At 38.3% G+C, this 19,450-nt stretch overlaps 1 protein-coding gene across 2 annotated transcripts in view; it reads right to left on the bottom strand.

Annotated features, from left to right (window-relative positions):
- Positions 1 to 19,450, bottom strand: part of ADAM10 (ADAM metallopeptidase domain 10) — a 158,318-nt gene that overhangs the window by 11,109 nt on the left and 127,759 nt on the right. For both annotated transcript variants that reach the window (XM_033189966.1, XM_033189967.1), the window contains exons 11-14: positions 15,560 to 15,710; positions 5,865 to 6,048; positions 5,062 to 5,170; positions 4,367 to 4,587 (exon numbers count right to left, since the gene is read on the bottom strand). In XM_033189966.1, coding sequence (XP_033045857.1) covers positions 4,367 to 4,587; positions 5,062 to 5,170; positions 5,865 to 6,048; positions 15,560 to 15,710 — 665 coding nt within the window. The remainder of the gene's footprint in view (positions 1 to 4,366; positions 4,588 to 5,061; positions 5,171 to 5,864; positions 6,049 to 15,559; positions 15,711 to 19,450) is intronic.

The following is a 19,450-nucleotide window of genomic DNA, read 5'->3' as shown; positions in this document are numbered from 1 at the left end:
ATAAACAAAAAGAAAAAGAACCTGTATGGTAACAAAATGATAAAGCAAGTATCATCTAAAAAAAGTGCATGAGCGAGGACAGGGAACACATGTACTCAAGTCTCTTCAGACATAAGGTAATCCACTGTTCTTAAAGACCTCCAGAAAGTCAACCATATAATCCTTTCAATGAATACTCCAGTGTTGAACAATGCTCACTCTCAGCAAATGCATTCTTGAGTTTCCATGGGTCACAAGACCATGTGGGGCCCACAGTTCCTTGTCATGATACTGATTATGTCATCCCTAGAGGGGCAGTCTGGACTTTGACCATATACTCCTCCTATCCTCCAAACTCCCACCGCCACCACTAGCAGCAGCAGCAATAGCAATCTGCCAAGCAGAAAGCAACTTGCTACTAAACTTTTGGTTACTTCAAGCTCAGCCTGGGCAAGTAAGATAAAATCTCACTAACAGGAACCCGAAAACATTCCAGTTTCAAAGTTAATATGCACAATTTTTACTCTTTTCCATATAAATTATTACATTTGAGAAATCTGCTTCACTCATCTAGCAGATGTATACTGTGTCCTCACTATATGCTAAAAACCCTCCAATAATATTATATCTTTGTTGTTAAAGTTTCATAAGTGCTATGCTATCTATGTGGCCTGTTCCACAAAGTGAAAACCACCTTCTATTTTCAACATATCAGGATGACAAAATGGAAAATTTCTGTTACAAGTCTTTTTAAAAAGGAGTCCTCATATCGCAGAGACCGAAAAAAAATGGCAGACAAACTATTAGCATGCACCCTCAACCACTGACTCAGTGGGTCTGGAATAGAACCTGAGAATTTGCATTTCTATGAAGTTCCCAGGGGATGCTGATGCTACTTCTCAGGCCTACATTTTGAGATCATCGCTCTCGATCAGGAGTTGGCAAATATTTCCCATAAAAGCCCAGATAAACATTTTAGGTTTGGTGGGGTCATACAGCCACTGTTGCAGCCACTCAAAGTGCCAAGGCAGCCACAGACAATGTGTAAACAAATGGGTGTGGCCATGTTCCAATAAAATGTTATTTAACAATACAGAAATTTGAATTTCATATGATTTTTAAAAGACTGTTATTTTGATAATTTAAAATTTTTTTTTCAATCATTTAAAAATGTAAAAACTGTTCTTAGCTTCTGAGCCACACAGAAAGAGGCATGGGCTGGATTTGGCCCATGGGCCATAGTTTGCCAGCCCCCGTTCTAGATGAGTGGTTCTTAACCCTGGCTCTTCATCAGAATTAACTGGAGAGTTTTAAAAGACCCAGATACTTAAACCCAAGAGATTCTGATTTAATTAGTCCAAACCCCAGGGTGATTCTGGTATACAACCAGGATTGAGAACTACAGCTATTAATCAATATTTTCCCAAATGACATCTAAGGATATTTACGACTTAGTCTTTTCACGATAAAAGGTTCTAGGGTTAGGTAAGGTTGGAAAATGAAGTCTAAAATATGTATTTATTGCAGGACTTCTCATAATCTTCTCACGAATCTCCAAGAAAGGTCTATAGTATGGAGCAGTGTTTTCCAGATTCATTTGACCATTGAAGCCCTAGCACATCTAATGGGACTAGTGTTCTGTTAAGCATTTGGGAAACAGTGCTCTAAATCTTTCATTCATAAAGAATACCAGACACTTAATACTTAAGATGCATAAAATTATAGCAAAATATGCAGTGGAAATTAATTTTAAAATGAGAAGGTGTTTGACTCTTGAAAAACTAGCAATAAAAAAATACAAACTCCTGATAAATCCAAACAAATTAAAAAGAAAAAGCCACAAAATTATCAGGCAATGATTTTTAAAAGAAGGGGAAACACAACAATAAATTTGAAAAATAAAAGTCAAGGTAAGAGGTGGTTTTCTACAATGTCAAACCTAACATGAAAGATACAGAAAATCAGAACACATCAACTATAGAAGAAACTGGAAATGAATTACCACTTCCCTCAATCCCTAATTAAAGAAAAGGAGATGCCGAAATAAGGTGTCAACAGATTCACTGATGAATGCTCTTAAACGTTTCAAGAATTAGATGACTCTTTGATAAATCCAAAGGATGTTTATCATTTTCTCCTGTCCAGATACACAGTAGGCACTCAGCAAATACAGTAAATGTATTTGGAAAAATCAAAACATAGTTGTCAACACAGAAAAGAAAGTATCGTTTCCATGGTATCAGTAGCAGCAGTCAATAACCCATGCACTGAAGTTCTAAATTGTTAAAGTTCTTCTTACTCTACCCTGCATGAGGAGAGAAGCTGCCATAGTGTACCACAGAAAGAAGACAAAAGGCCACCAGGCACCACTGGAAAGGAAAGTAGTGAAACTAACCCCTCACTTCTTTCACAGCTTCTTACACCACAGCATCCTGATAATCTGTATTACTAACTGCAAGGGCACTTCGCTAACATGATAAACCCTGGTATGCAAGTAAACTATACACATAAGCAAATGAGACAAGTAACTTGCAAAGAAGCGGATGTTTATTATCTTACTGCTTGATGTTGTTAATGCCCACAAATGCACCAACAGCCTAGCGGTACTCCTCACACATTATGAGCATGCTATTCAAAAGATTGACATATGACTGTCAACGATGATATAAAATAAAGGTATGTTCTACCCTACATACACTTAAAGTCAATGTCTATAAACTCGTGAAAGTGTCTGATTAATTAGTTCCAGAGCACAAGAAAAGATTTCATGTTGCCAATTCATTGTGAAACATTTCATTAATCCTCACATCTAAAATACGAGGAGAAAAGGTCTTAGAAGATCATGTCTATTAAATATTTTTAAAGTGAAAACAAATGAGCATTTGAAATTCTAAATAATATAATGAGTCAGAATTAGAGCTAACAGAGAAAAGTGAAAAAATACTATGTTTAGATGATATGATTTAGTACCCCAAAAATCCAAAGTATCTAGCACAATATATACTCAGTAGAACGTAATTCTGAGATCCTCTTTCCTTTTCTGCATACACTGTCCTCTATAGTAGACAAGTATGCCAAATTTCAACTTTTCTTATTAGAGATAATCAGAAGAAGAAAAAAAAAGCTGAGTTGAAAATAAAGAAAGGCCAAGAAAGGTAAGTTGCTTGAAGTCACAGAATTGATAAATGCCAGAAAGATTATCTGAGTCCTTACGTGATTCTCAAACCTGTGCTCTTTCCACTATACCATGGTACCAGAAGAGAACTTCAGTTTGACAGGTATTCACTAGAACTTACTGTGCAATAAGCACAGGAATTAAAAAAAAAAAAAGAGTAACATGTTTTAAGGAAACCTAAGTTAACTGCTCAAGTATTTGGTTTGAAACCTAGGTAGATCTCCTAAATCCAGTTTCAACAATCCTTCTACTCCATGATCACTACATATCTAAAAACCACATATCCTAAAGTGTCCTAGGAATGGTAAACATCATTTTAAATGCTGGAGGTAACTATAAAATTTTTACTCTAGAATGTTATCAGAAGAGTATCAAAAAAGAGTGACATCCCAAACAACATCTTTTGTGCTTTAAGGCATCCATAGTCCTGAACACACACACACACACACACACACACACACACACGCACGCACACACACACACAATAATCTGAGAAAGGGGAATCTGAGTTATAAGTCAATTTCCAAAGCAAACATTCAGTTCAATTATAGCACATTCTCATATACATCATTTGCAAGCTTCCTATAGATATTTTAATGTAATCACTTTTAAAGCATGAACAGTTAAGTAAGCTGGGACAGGCATTCTTGACAATCTTTTAAGAAAATATCAGGTAATTCCATGTTTGTACAACTTGGAGATAAGTGGGCTTAAAAATAAGCATTCAGCGGATTACTACTGGATGAACGTCCATAATCATTAGTAGATCTACAAAAGGCTGTGTATCTGATCTTACTCTGTTCAACATTTCCTATTACAAACAAGATGAAGACCCAGAGATTATACTGAAAGATCAGGAAAAATCACCAATTAGTCCACGATTTGGGCAAATAAGTTGTCTTGAAAAACAACAACAAAAAAACTTTTAAAGTCCCATGAAAATGCCCTGTATGCACCAAAAGTAGTAACCCATCCAGGAGATAACTAAGGAGTGCGGTAAAACAGAATGACTCCCATCACCTACCAAGCAATCTATGAATGATACACATTATTCTGATCACTTCAGAAGGAAATAATAACCAGAAATATTCATATAAAGTCATTCTAATATAAATAGTTAAGTTGTTTTCTCATAACTTTGATGACTTCTGGCCAAGTAAAATTAAGATCAAACCACTTTAAGTTTTCTTTGTAAATAAAAACTATACTTACCACGATCCATTCAGCAATGTTTTCATAGAGCTCTGGACTAAAAATTGCTTTTTTAAGCCTAGCTAGAGGACCATCAGCATCTACTAATCTGCACCGCATGAAAACATCACAGTAACCTCTAAAATCGTTGCAAGGGGATCCAGGTTGCAGGGTGATGGTTCGACCACTGAAGTGCCTACTCCACTGCACAGACCCTGTACTGGCACAAGTTGATGGGTCCACTGGAAAAGAAATGCCAAATATAAGCTGAAGATCAGATTCAAATATAAGTTGAAGATCAGATTTCCAGTTGGGGAAATATAAAGAGGGAAAAAAAATTGTCTGAAATCATTACCATAACATGTTATATAGACCTTCTCTAGTTAGGCTGGGTAATGCCATTAGTAATTCACATTAAATGTTACAATGTCAGCAAGTCTTGATCTAGCGTCCACAATGACTTAAAGTCTAACAGTGTTTATGTAAATTACTGCTGTAAAGCTGGCAATGTTTTGTCTAGTTTATCATTTTTAAAACATCGTAGAGACCATAATGATAGAGAGACAATGCTATGTTACATTTATAATCTCCTCAAGAGGACAGATTGAGCTGGAAACTATCTGGCCAAACTACAGGTCAAAGTTTAACACTTAAAATTTAGGAGAAAATAATAGTTTGAGGCAGATTTTATACTCCTGTACTTTTAAAAGCCTTACTTTTCTTCATACAGCATACATGGCATAATTCTTTATCATCTTTGCCATCAGAACTGGCACACGTACACTCCTCTAAGCCATATTTCTCACAGATAGAACCTGCACATTGCTAGAAGAAAAATAAAAGACAAATTATTTAATCCCTATACAGTCAAACCTATTGTTTATAGTAATAGCCAAGTATAAGCTTCCAATGTCAAAATATTTAAATGGATATAAAAGTGAAAAACAGAGTTGAGTATCAAAACTGAATTACCTAAATACATTTGAAAAAAATTGAAAAACAGTAAATCCAAGTAAGACAGTAAATCTTTTAAAGAAATGGCAACTTTAAAAATTGAAATAAAAACAGAGAAATAGATTAGATGAGAATTGATTTTATGTTGGTTATTATGGCTCTTCTATAAAGAAAGAAAAATTAAATTTTCTTCATGTAGAGCAAAGTGATATTCAGCTACAAAAGCTTTAAAGGTTTCAAATTCAGAGAAGATGACCAAGGAGTTCTTTTATATAGGCTACTGAAATATTGTTTTATAAAACTTAAATATTATAGACAAGTCACATGCCTAGTTGCACAACTATGTTTCTCTAGAGAATATCAACCACATGTACATGGGAAGATGAAAAACAAATTAGTAGCTAATTGAATGCTACATAATACATTCATGGTTTTGTGAGGGGATAGGGATATTACTTAAACAGAGACCAAGATTAATTACTTTATGTAGCTTTAAGCATCAATAATTCTTCTGAAAAACAAGTTTTCTAAAATTAAATTTAAAAACATATAGTTAAATGCTTACCCCATTAATGCACACTTGTGTATGCCTATTACAGTCTGTGAAGTTTGGTTTAGGGTCAGATGCTGGGCAGAGAGCTGTGAAGCCATTACATATTCCTTCCCTCGCACAGTCTGAATCATCCCGACACTTCTCAGACTTTGACTTGAATGCACACTGTGCTGTACAACAAGGACCTTGACTTGGACTAGAAGAAACATTAAGTGATTAAACAAAGTAAATTACTAGTTATTTCCTATATTCTATTAGATATTAGATTAGATCCACATTATCAGACACAGTACCAATTTTTAAATCATAAGTCTCATCATTTAAATGGTAAGTATGTTACTGGTATACAACTTCAAAAACCTGAAACTGCACACTGCCTCCTGAGTAAATAGTGCACTGGTGGAGCCGTGTGTCCCAAAGAAACAGTGCCTGGGCCTACACGGAACAGTCACACCCTGCAGGGCATGAGATAAAGCAGCACATTGCTCCTTCAGGTAACACTGCCTTGGCCAAGTTGAGGAGCTGTGCATTCCAGGGCTAAGCCAACACAGTAACTCACAACCCAGTGAAATATCAATGGCTGAACTGGGATACTATGCCTACAGGCCGAATAACTCTAGCACCCTGCCTCCCTGGAGCTAGACTAGCCCCCTACAGTCTGAGCTGCTGAGACACCCTTCTCCCCAGAGCAGTCATCACTGTGCTGCTCCCTGCCCCCTAGGGCCCAAATGACAGCTGTGCTTGAACATTCTGAGGTACTTGCTGTTGCTGCACCTGGTCTCACAGACTCTGGGATACCACCAAGCCCCACCATCCCAGGGTCTAGACTCACCAACACCTCCATCCCCAGCGACCCAACTCGCCACTGAGTCCTATTCGCTCAGGCTCCGAAATTACTGCCATGCACTGTGCTCTGGGCTCAAATCTCCACAGCATCTCTTCTTCCCTGGACTCAAACCAGGGCTATGCCCTGCCCACAAAGTGTATAATCACAGCTACAGACTGGCCCGCTAGGCCCAAGCTGCTAGGGAGTAACCCAGAGTCATAGATCCTGGTGCTATAGGCAACCTACATTCAATCTTGCCACAGACAGTAAACATGCACTGCAAGACACAAGTACCAACAGGTTTTTAAGATCCTGAGCCTAGAACTCCAGCCCCATAGTTACTCTGCGCATCTGCAACTGGAAGCCAGCACCGCAGCAGGTGCTTGTAGGCCATGCATGTCAGACCTGACACCAAGAGGGATCCCCTTGGCTAAGTCTCACCATTATGAGAAAAATGAGAATAGGAGGGCCCCAAAAGTCGTTGCCACTGAGGACATTAACAACCTACACCACCAGCATCCATTACCACAAACTTCTACAGCACAAGTCACTGAGGTGCCTACAGTTATTGATGATGTTGCATACAGCTGAAGAAGTTGCATGGAGACTATACCATTGCACCTACCTGGAAACAGAATCATCACACCCTTCCCTACCAGCATACTAAGATCCATCTACAACTGAGAGTGTATCTCCACGAAAGCCACTATAGACAATTTAGATGAGATGACTGTTCCACCAGACAGGTACACAGACATCAACACAGGGACTCGAGAAACATGAAAAAACAAATATATATGACACCACCAAAGGAACATAATTAACTCTCTAGTAACAGGTCCCAATGAAAAGGAAATCAATAAATTGCCTAAAAAGGAATTCAAAATGATGATTTGAGGGAAAAGACACAAGAAAATATAGATAAAAAAATTCAATGAAATTAGGAAAACAATTAATATGAATGAGAAATTCAAAAAAGTAATAAATATCATTAAGTAGAAACAAAACTCCTGCAGCTTAAGAATTCAATGCATAATAATAGAGAGCTTCAACAGCAGACTTGATCAAGCAAAAGAAAATCTCTGAACTTCAAGATAGAATGTTTGAAATTACTCATTCAGGGGAAGGAAAAAAAAAAGGAAGAAAGCCTGTAAGACTTATGGGACACCACAAACTGAATAAATTTTCATATTATAAGAGCCGCAGAAGGTTGGGTGCAGTAACTCATGCCTGTAATGCCAGAACTTTGGGAGGCTGAGGTGGCAGGATCACTTGAGCCCAGGAGTTAAAGACCAACCTAGGCAATGTAATGAGATCCCATCTCTGCAATTAATCAATCAATCATTTAAAATCTACAGAAGGAGAAGAGATTAAAATAGGCACAGAAAACCTATGTTTTGGCTGGGTACGCTGGCTCATTCCTGTAATCCCAAGACTTCGGGAGGCCAAAGCGGGTGGATTGTTTGAGGTCAGGAGTTTGAAACCCCGTCTCTACTAAAAATATGAAAAAAAACTAGCTGGGTAGGGTGGCGCGCACCTGTAATTCCAGCTACTCAGGAGGTTGAGGCACAAGAATCGCTTGACCTTGCAAGGCAGAGGGTGCAGTGAGCTGAAACTGTACCACTGCACTCCAGCCTGGGTGATGAAGTGAGACTGTTTCAAAAAAAAAAGAAAGAAAAAAAGAAAACCTATTTATTAAAATAATAGCTGAAAACGTAGGTCTGCCTTGAGGATTTATAGTCAAACTGTAAAAAGTCAAGGACAAAGAAAATTCTAAAAAAACAGCAAGAGAAAAGTATCAAGTCACATATAAGGGAGTATCTATTAGACTAGCAGCAGATTTCTCAGCAGAAATTTCACCGGCATGGAAAGAATGGGATATGTTCAAAGCACTGAAAGAAAAAACAAATTGGTAGCCAAAAATCTGTAAGACTTTATTTGTCCCTCGTTTCTGAAGGATAGTTTACAAATTAGCAGCCAAGAGTCTATACCCAGCAAAACTATCCTTCAGAAACGAGAGACAAATAAAGTCTTTCCCACACAAGCAAAAATAGGAAATTAATCACCACTAGACTGACCCTACAAGAAATACTCAAGGGAGTCCTGCACCTGGAAGCAAAATAAACCAATAATCATCATTATGAAAACACACAGAATTATAATGCTAACAACCTACACCACCACTGCCGCCATTACTACAAAGCTGTATAGTGCAGGCCACTGTGATACACAAATGAGAAAAAGAAGAGTCAAATGTTACTGCTACAGAAAACTACCAAACCACAATGCTGAATGACAGGAAAAAAAGGAAGAATGAATATGCAAAAAAAAAAAAAAAAAAAGGCCTGGCGCAGTGGCTCACACCTATAATCCCAGCACTTTGGGAGGCCGAGGCAGGCAGATCATGAGGTCAGGAGATCGAGACCATCCTGGCTAACACAGTGAAACCCCATCTCTACTAAAAATACAATACATTAGCTGGGCGTCGTGGCGGGCACCTGTAGTCCCAGCTTACTCAGGAGGCTGAGGCAGGAGAATGGCGGGAACCTGGGAGGCAGAGCTTGCAGTGAGCCAAGACTGTGCCATTGCACTCCAGCCTGGGCTACAAAGCAAGACTCCATCTCAAAAAAAAAAAAAAAAAAAAAAAATCAAAATGACAAGAGGAAGTCCTCACCTACCGATATCAATCACCAATATACCCCAATTAAATCCCCCTACTTAAAAGACACAACCTGGCTGAATGGGTCTACTATAATCTCTTCCCCCTCTGTAGCTTTTAAATGATTTATGTATTCATTTATTTGTAGAAATGGGTTCTCACTATGTTGCCTACATTGGTCTTGAACTCCTGCTCAAGCAAAACTACCAGCTCGGCCTCCCAAACACATGACACACCCAACTAAAGGCTGCTTACAAGAAAATCATTTTATTTGTAAAGACATATATAGACTAAAAGTAAACGAATGGAAAAAGATATTTCACTCAAACAGAAATAAAGTAAGCAAGAGTAGCTGTACCTGTATCAGATAAATCAGATTTTAAGTCAAAAACTGTGAAAAGAGGGCCAGGTGCGGTGGCTCATGCCTGTAATCCCAGCACTCTGGGAGGCCGAGGCAGGCAGATCACCTGAAGTCAGGAGTTCAAGACCAGCCTGGCCAACACGGCAAGACCCCATCTCTATTAAAAATATAAAAATTAGTCGGGCATGGTGATGCACGCCTGTAGTCCCAGCTACTTGGGAGGCTGAGGCAGAATCGTTTGAACCCGGGAGGTGTAGGTTGCAGTGAGCCGAGATCATGCCACTGCACTCAAGCCTGGGTGACAGAGCAAGACCCTGTCTCCAAAAAAAACTGTGAAAAGAGACAAAAAAGGTCATTATATAGTGATAAAATGTTCCATTCAGCAAGGGGACATAACAATTCTAAATCTATATGCACCTAACACCAAAGCACCCAGATACATAAAGCAAATACCATGAGATCTAAAGAGAGAGATCAACTCCAATAAAGCAATGATTGGAGACTTCAACAGCCCATTCTCAGCACTGAACAGATGATCTAGACAGAAAATCAAGAAAGAAACACTGGATTGGAACTACACTTTAGACCAAATAGATCTAACAGACATTTACAGAACATTCATCCAACAGCTATGGCAGAATATACATTCTTTTCATTAGCACATGAAACATTCTCCAGGATAGACCACCTATTAGGCTATAAAACCATTATCAAGAGATGTTTAAAAACAGAAATCATATCAAGTATCTTTTCTGAACACAACGGAATAAAACTAGAAATCAATCACAAGGGGAACTTTAGAAACTGTACAAACACATAATTAAACAACTTGCTTCTGAACAACCAATGAGTCGCTGAAGAAATTAAAAATGAAGTTTAAAAGATCTCTGAAACAACTAAAAATAGAAAAACACAACATACCAAATACTATGGGATACAGCTAAAGCAATATTAAGAGGGAAGTTTATAGCAATAAATGTCTACATAGAAAAAGTAGAAAGATAAACAACCTAACAATCCACCTCAAGGAATCAGTAAAGCAAGAACAAACCAAACCACAAATTAGAAGAAAAGAAATAATAAAGATCAGAGCAGAAATAAACAAAATTGAGACTAAAAAAATCCAAAGAATCAGGCTGGGCGCGGTGGCTCATGCCTATAATCCCAGCACTTTGGGAGGCCGAGGTGGATGGATCACAAAGTCAGGAGATTGAGACCGTCCTGGCTAACACAGTGAAACCCTGTCTCTACTAAAAATACAAAAAAAATTAGCCAGGAGTGGTGGTGGGCACCTGGAGTCCCAGCTACTCAGGAGGCTGAGGCAGGAGAATGGTGTGAATCTGGGAGGCAGAGCTTGCAGTGAGCCAATACTGTGCCACTGCACTCCAGTCTGGGGAACAAAGCGAGACTCCGTCTCAAAAAAAAAAAAAAAAAAATCAACAAAATGAACAGTTGGTTTCTTAGAAAGATAAAATCAACAATCCATTAACCAGACAAGGAAAAAAAATCCAAATAAAATCAGAAACAAAAAAGGAGACATTATAACTGATACCACATAAATACAAAGAATCATTAGAGACCATTACAATAAACTATATGTCAATAAGTGGAAAAACCGAATGAAAATTAATAAATTCCTGGACACATACAACCTACCAAGATTGAAATAAGAATAGAAAACCTGGACAGACCAATCACAAGTAACAAGATTGAATCAGTAAAAACAAAAAAAAAAAAAAAAAAAAAAGGTCTCCCAACAATACTTCCTGATCACCAGGTAAAATAAATAAGAAAAAAAAAGAACTAGAACAAGAAAAGAATGTCCACTCTCGCCACTCTTATCAATATAGTAATGGAAGTTCTGAGCCAGAGCAATTAGGCAAGAGAAAAAAATAAAGGACATCCAAATTGGAAAGAAGGAAGCCAAACTGTTCCTGTTTGTAGACAGCATAATCTTACATATATAGACAACCCTTAAAGCTCCACTGAAAACTCTTAGAATTGATAAATGAATTCAGAATAGTTGCAGGATACAAAATTAACATTAAAAAATCAGTTGTGTTTCTATATACAAGAAAATAGCAGAAAAAGAAATCAATCTCATTTATAATAGCTGCAAAAAAAGAGTGAGATTAATAAACAGAAGGAGGTGACTTTATTAAATTTCTACAAGGAAAACTATAAAATACTCATGAAAGAAATTGAACAAGTCAAAAAATCAAACAAACCACATTTCATGTTCACGGACTGGAAGAATTAATACTGTGAAAATGGCCATACTACCAAAAGCAATCTACAGATTCAATGTAACCCCTATCCAAATACCAATGACATTCTTCACAGATAAAGAGAAAACAATCCTAAAAGTCATATGAAACCACAGAAGACTCCAATAGCCAAAAGAACGAAGCTGGAGGCATCACATCACCTAATTTCAAAATATACTACAAAGCTTTAATAACTAAAACAGCATGATACTGACATAAAAACAGACACATCAACCAATGAAACAGAACAGAGAACTCAGAAAAAAATCTATATATTTACAGTCAATTGATTTTTGACAAAGGTGATTTCTGAACATTCAGTGGGGAAAGGACAGTCTCTTCAGTAAGTGGTGATGGGTAAACTGGATATAAATATATGCAGAAAAATGATATTAGACCCCTATGTCTCACCACATACAAAAACCAAATCAAAATGTGATGTAAATTTAAGACCTGAAACTATGAAACTACTAAAAGAAAACACTGGGGAAGCACATAATGACATTGATCTGAGCCAAGATTTTTGAGTAAGACCTCAATAGCAGAGACAACAAAAGCAAAAACAGGCAAATAGGGTTACACACACTAAAAAGCTTCTGTACAGAAAAGGAAACAATCAACAGAGTGAAGAGACAATCTGCTGAATGGGAGAAAACATTTTCAAATTATTCATCTGACTAGGGACTGATAGAATGTACAAGGAACTCAACAGCAAAAAAATAAATAATCTCATTAAAAAGTAGACAAACGATCTAAATAAACATTTCTCAAAAGAAGACATATAAATTACTAACAAGTACATGAAAAAATGTTCAATATCACTAACCATCAGGAAAACACAAATCAAAACCATGGTGAGATACACCCAGTTAAAATGACCATTATCAAAATGATCAAAAATAAACAAAGGTGCTGGTAAAGGATGTGGAGATCAGGAACCATTAGTTTACTGCCAGTGGGAATATAAATTAGTACAGCCACTGTGTAAACTGGTATAGAAGTTCCTCTAAAAACTAAAAATAGATCTACTATATGATCCAGCGGGGTATACATCCAAAGAAAAGGAAGTCAGTATACAAAAGGGATACCAACAGCCCCCTGTATCACTATGCACAATAGCCAAGATACAGAATCAGTCTAAGTGTCCACCAAGAAACAAATGGATAAAGAAAAGGTAGTATATACTTGATCACAAAAAAGAGCAAAATACTGTCATGTGCAGTAACATGAACAGAAATAGAAGTCATCATGTTAAATAAAATAAGCCAGACATAGAAAGACAAACAGCACATGTTGCTACTCATATGTGAGAGCAAAATAAGTTGATCTTATAGAGGTAGAGAGTTGAACGGTGGTTACAACAAGATGAGAAGGGTAGTGGGGAGGTCGATAAAGAGTGATTGGTTAATGGTTACAAACACAGAAGGAATGAGCCCTAGTGTTTGATAGCACAGTAAAGTTACTACAGTTAACAATAACTAATTGTAAATTTCAAAGTAGAAGATTTGAAATGTTCCCAAGACAAAGAAATGATAAATATCTGAGATAAATATCCTAATTACCTTGATTTGATCATTACATATTCTATGCATGTATCAAAATATCACATGTACCTCATAAATATGTACAATTATTATTTATCAATTAAAAATGGAATAGGGGCTGGGCGCGGTGGCTCACGCCTGTAATCCCAGCACTTTGGGGGGCTGAGGCAGGCGGATCATGAGGTCAGGAGATCAAGATCATCCTGGTTAACACAGTGAAACCCCGTCTCTACTAAAAAACACAAAAAATTAGCCGGGTGTGGTGGTGGGCGCCTGTAGTCCCAGCTACTCGGGAGGCTGAGGCAGGAGAATGGCATGAACCCAGGAGGCGGAGCTTGCAGTGAGCGGAGATTGCACCACTGCACTCCAGCCTGGGCGAGAGCCAGACTCCGTCTCAAAAAAAAAAAAACAAAAAGTATAAAAAATTAGCCAGGCGGCCGGGCGCGGTGGCTCAAGCCTGTAATCCCAGCACTTTGGGAGGCCGAGACGGGCGGATCACGAGGTCAGGAGATCGAGACCATCCTGGCTAACACGGTGAAACCCCGTCTCTACTAAAAAAAAAAAATACAAAAATTAGCCGGGCGAGATGGCGGGCGCCTGTAGTCCCAGCTACTCGGGAGGCTGAGGCGAGAGAATGGCGTAAACCCGGGAGGCGGAGCTTGCAGTGAGCTGAGATCCAGCCACTGCACTCCAGCCTGGGCGACAGAGCGAGACTCCGTCACAAAAAAAAAAAAAAAAAAAAAATACAAAAATTAGCCGGGCGAGATGGCGGGCGCCTGTAGTCCCAGCTACTCGGGAGGCTGAGGCGAGAGAATGGCGTAAACCCGGGAGGCGGAGCTTGCAGTGAGCTGAGATCCGGCCACTGCACTCCAGCCTGGGCGACAGAGCGAGACTCCGTCACAAAAAAAAAAAAAAAAAAATTAGCCAGGCATGGTGGCACACACCTGTAGTCCTAGCTACTCAGGAGGCTGAGGCAGGAGAATTGCTTGAACCTGGGAGGCAGAGGTTGCAGTGAGCTGAAATCATGCCACTGCACTCCAGCCTGGGCGACAGGCTTTTTTGAGACTCTATCTCAAAAAAAAAAAAAAAGTATTGTACAAACAATTGCTTACACTGCTACCAAAGTAAATTTGACAAGTCAAATAGTTATATTTCGCCAAGTTATAAAAGTAAATGGATTCCACATTAACTAAATATTTAAAGATTTTAAAAATATGGGGCCGGGCGCGGTGGCTCAAGCCTGTAATCCCAGCACTTTGGGAGGCCGAGACGGTCGGATCACGAGGTCAGGAGATCGAGACCATCCTGGCTAACATGGTGAAACCCCGTCTCTACTAAAAAATGCAAAAAACTAGCCAGGTGAGGTGGCGGGCACCTGTAGTCCCAGCTACTCCGGAGGCTGAGGCAGAAGAATGGCGTAAACCTGGGAGGTGGAGCTTGCAGTGAGCTGAGATCCGGCCACTGCACTCCAGCCTGGGTGACAGAGCGAGACTCCGTTTCAAAAAATAAAATAAAATAAAATAAAAATAAAAATATGGAAGAAAGTTACATTTTCACAATAAGTAACTAAAGAATATGTATTTTTTAGGATTCTTTTTAGTATGTCCTTTTAGTATGTCCTTTTGTTAATACTCACTACACAAATTACTATTAAAAGTAGTCCAAACAAGCCCGGGCAAATGGCGTAACTGTGTCTCTACAAAAAAAATACAAAAATTAGCTGGGTGTGGCAGCACATGCTTATAGTCTCAGCTACTCAGGGGGCTGAGGTGGGAGGATCAACTGAGCCCGGGAGGTGGAAGTTGCAGTGAGCCGACATCACGCCACTGCACTCCGGCCTGGCAACAGAGTGAGACCCTATCTCAAATAAAAGAAAAAGAAAAGTAGTTCAATCTGCCAATAACAGAGCACTAACCAACACTATTTCAGAAAAAGAAAACATATAATTAAGCAAAGTTTCAAAACCATATGCATCTCAATTTTAAATTTGTCATAACTGCATTCAGGTAACTTTACAAGAATGTTAACATCACTGAAATTAGCAAGGTACCTGCACTGTTTCCCAGGTTTCAGTTTGCATTTTCTTCCCTCTGGTTGATTTGCATCGAAGCAGCATTCATCTTTACACTGGTCACTATAGCCACAATCACATTCTTCACCTTGTTCTACCATTCCATTTCCACAAATAGGTTGCCCAGATTCTGAGGAAAATAAACAAGACAAGGTAAACAATTGCATGCACACATTGATTTTATTTAAAATTCACACATTCTTTAGATCATCATAACAAAGGGATAAAGGAAAACTTTGATGAGTAAGTAGAACAAACTAGGAAATCTGGAAATCACGAGACCTAATTAATTCTAACAGGGGGTCTGCTGCTAACTAGCAATGTGATCTTGAGCAAGTCACTTGCCTTTTGGGGGCCTTCAGTTTCTTAATCTGTACAGTGAGGGGATTTGACAGAGGGTCCCTTCTAGAAGTGTAACTTGCAACTTAGGCCATGCTACATTGAGCTTTATTGACTGTACTATTTATATCACACAAATACAAATCAAGTTAGGGCTTCACTAACCAGGAAAAAAAAAATTAAGCCTGTTTTTGCAACAGAAAATTTCAAACATACCTAAAAGTACTAAAAGAATATGTACAATGAACTCCCATGTACCAGTCACTCACCTTTAACAACTACCAACAATACGCTCTTCTTATCTCATTTACTCCCATAATTTTTTTCTGGAGTATTTTAAAACAACTCCACCTAACATATTATTGTCCCTGTAAATACTTCAGGATGTATCACTAAGACATAAAGTTTTTTTCCTTATTTAAACCTAACCATAATAATCATGATCATATCTAACAAAATTAATAACATGCTTAATAACATCTAACAGCCAACTCATGTGCAGTTTTCCTCAACTGTCTCTTTACAATTTGTTGCTGTGAATCAAGTTTCAAACAAGCTTCCCCTAACCCCATCTCCTCCCCTCACGGCTGCTTTCTGAGAGGTCTCTTATGTTCCTTTAACATATAATAGATTTCCCCATTTTTATTTATTTTTACATCATTGATCTGTTAAAGAAGTTGGGTGATTTTGTCTATGAAATGTTCCACATTCTATTTAGCTGATTGTAATACAATCTGTAGGTTTTTTTTTTTTTTAATGTACATTAGTCTTGCTGCTGAACTAAACCAAGCTCCTTAAGGGAAAAAACATGTATTATTTATATCTCCTGTATTCTCACAGACCTTAATGGTACTGAGCCAGATCTTCGTTGATTAAGATTAGACAGTCTCATCTAAGCATAGTGAATAATTTTAGAAAATGTCTTCAGCAGTCTTCTAAAGTTCTTTGATTTTTGTCAACGGAATTTAAAATTGGAATAGAAATGCTCCTCTTTGTAAGATCACAAAATCAAAGAGCTTTGGCAACTGCAAAGAATGATAAAAATCAAATGCCTTAAATGTTCTAGGAAATAAAACTAACTTCCAAGGAGTCTGTAACTTGCTAGAGACCATATACCCCAGTATAGGCAAAAACCTAGGGTTTTCTAGGTCTACAATCTGGTGCTCTTTTCTTTCTACTACACCAAATCGACGTGGAAAACAGTCATTGTACAGGCTTTAAGTGGAGAACTGAATAAGTAGAAGGGAACACATACATCTCAACACAGGAACCCATACATCTCAACACAGGAACCCCACATGAGGCCCATCTAAATCAAAAATGTTCTAGAAAGACTGGCTTTATATTCAGATAATTATTTCTTTATGGTAAATTATCTTCCTTTATTTATATCTGCAATATAAAACAGAAGCTTGGCATGAACATACGCACTCACACCGGCCCAGAATAAAGGAGCTGGGACAAAGCTACTTGGCAACAGGGCTGAGAACCCAGACCCTAAGGGCACAGAGGAACTGAACCCTAATTTCAGGGCTCCCAGGGATGTTGCTGTGGAGGCCCCTGCTCTCCAGAGCCAGACTGGCCTAGGTGAAAGCAGAAAGTTCATTCTTAACCACATCGACTATTTTTTAAAATCTTGGAGGTTATTGAAGCTTCATCTCTGTTTCACTTCAAACCATCTCTTTTGTTCTCAAAAACTAGAAGCATGCACTATTTATAATAGTAAACACATGGAACCAACCCAAATGCCCATCAATGATAGACTGGATAAAGAAAATGTGATACATATACACCATGGAATACTACACAGCCATAAAAAGGAATGAGATCATGTCCTTTGCAGTGACATGGATGAAGCTGGAAGCCATTATCCTCAGCAAACTAACACAGGAACAGAAAACCAAACACTACATGTTCTCACTCATATGTGGGAGTTGAACAATGAGAACATATGGACACAGGGAGGGGAACACCACATACCAAGGCCAGTCCGGGGTAGGGGGTAAGGAGAGGGAGCACATTAGGACAAACAGCTAATGCATGCAGGGCTTAAAACCTAGATGACAGGTTGACAGGTGCAGTAAATCACCATGGCACACGTATACCCATGTAACAAACCTACACATTCTGCACTTGTATCCTGGAACTTAAAGTGAAATTAAAAAAAAAAAAAAAGGCCAGGCGAGGTGGCTCACATCTATAATGCCAGCACTTTGGGAGGCCGAGGCAGGCAGATCACAAGGTCAAGAGATCGAGACCATCCTGGCCAACATGGTGAAATCCGGTCTCTATTAAAAATACAAAAAAAATCAGCTGGGCGTGGTGGTGTGCGCCAGTAGTTCCAGCTACTCCGGAGGCTGAGGCAGGAGAATTGCTCGAATCTGGGAGGTGAAGGTTGCAGTGAGCCGAGATCGTGCCACTGCACTCCAGCCTGGTGACAGGGTGAAACTCTGTCTCAAAAAAAAAGCAAAAACAAAAACAAAAAAACTAAAAGCATGCATCTGCACATATATACTAGGTAAATAATGATTTTTATAAGTCTAGTAACAATTTTATAATTCCCATGACACGTAATGTAGAAGAAAACAAATAATGAAGTCAGAAAATGTTAGACACATTATTTACTACACATTAATTTTTATTTTATATAAAATTAGTACTTCAAGTTAGTTATTTGCTAATGGCTTAAACAACAGTGAAGGTACTGTTTGTGTTTGTTTGTTTGAGATGGAGTCTCGCTCTGTTGCCCAGGCTAAAGTGCAGTGACACAATCTTAGCTCACTGCAACCTCCAACTCCTGGGTTCAAGCAATTCTTGTGGCTCAGCCTCCCGAGTAGCTGGGACTACAGGCACATGCCACCATACCTCGCTTATCTTTTTATTTTTTGTAGAGACAGGGTTTCGCTATGTTGGCCAGGCTAGTTTCAAACTCCTGGCCTCAAGTAATCTGCCTGTCTTGGCCTCCCAAACTGCTGGGATTACAGCCATGAGCCACCCTGCCTGGCCTAAAAATATTGTTTAAATGCAAAAATTATAATAGGTACACATTTTGTTATAATTTAAGAAAAAATTTTCTTTCCTGTTAATACCTACAAAGCAATATGTACATTTTTTAAAGTCAACTTATATCAGAAGGTTTACTGTGAAAATTCAGTTTACAAATGAAGAATCTTAATGTACCTGTACATTAAGAAGCATTAGAAAAACAACCACTGATAATAACAGTAACAAATTATAACATCAATGGAATTTCAATCTGCCCTTAGAAAAAGGCGGCTTTAAAAGATAAGGCCAATCAATACAATAAAAAACTGATTACCGGGACCTTATCAAAATGTTAAACTTTTGCTCAAGAAAGAACTGTGAAAAGGGTAAAAAGACAAGCTACAGACAGGGAGAAAAAATTTGGAAACCAGTATCTGACAAAGGACTAGTATCTAGACTATATCAAGAACTCTCAATACTCCAAAGAAAAGAAAAAAGTCCCACTAGAAATGACCAAAAAACATGGACAGACATTTCATCAAAGAT

The sequence above is a fragment of the Trachypithecus francoisi genome, unplaced genomic scaffold, assembly GCF_009764315.1.
Source record: "Trachypithecus francoisi isolate TF-2019V2 unplaced genomic scaffold, Tfra_2.0 Lachesis_group3, whole genome shotgun sequence".
Classification (NCBI taxonomy): Eukaryota; Metazoa; Chordata; class Mammalia; order Primates; family Cercopithecidae; genus Trachypithecus; species Trachypithecus francoisi.
The sequence above is the reverse complement of the archived record's forward strand: the minus strand, read 5'-3'. Positions and strand labels throughout refer to the sequence as shown.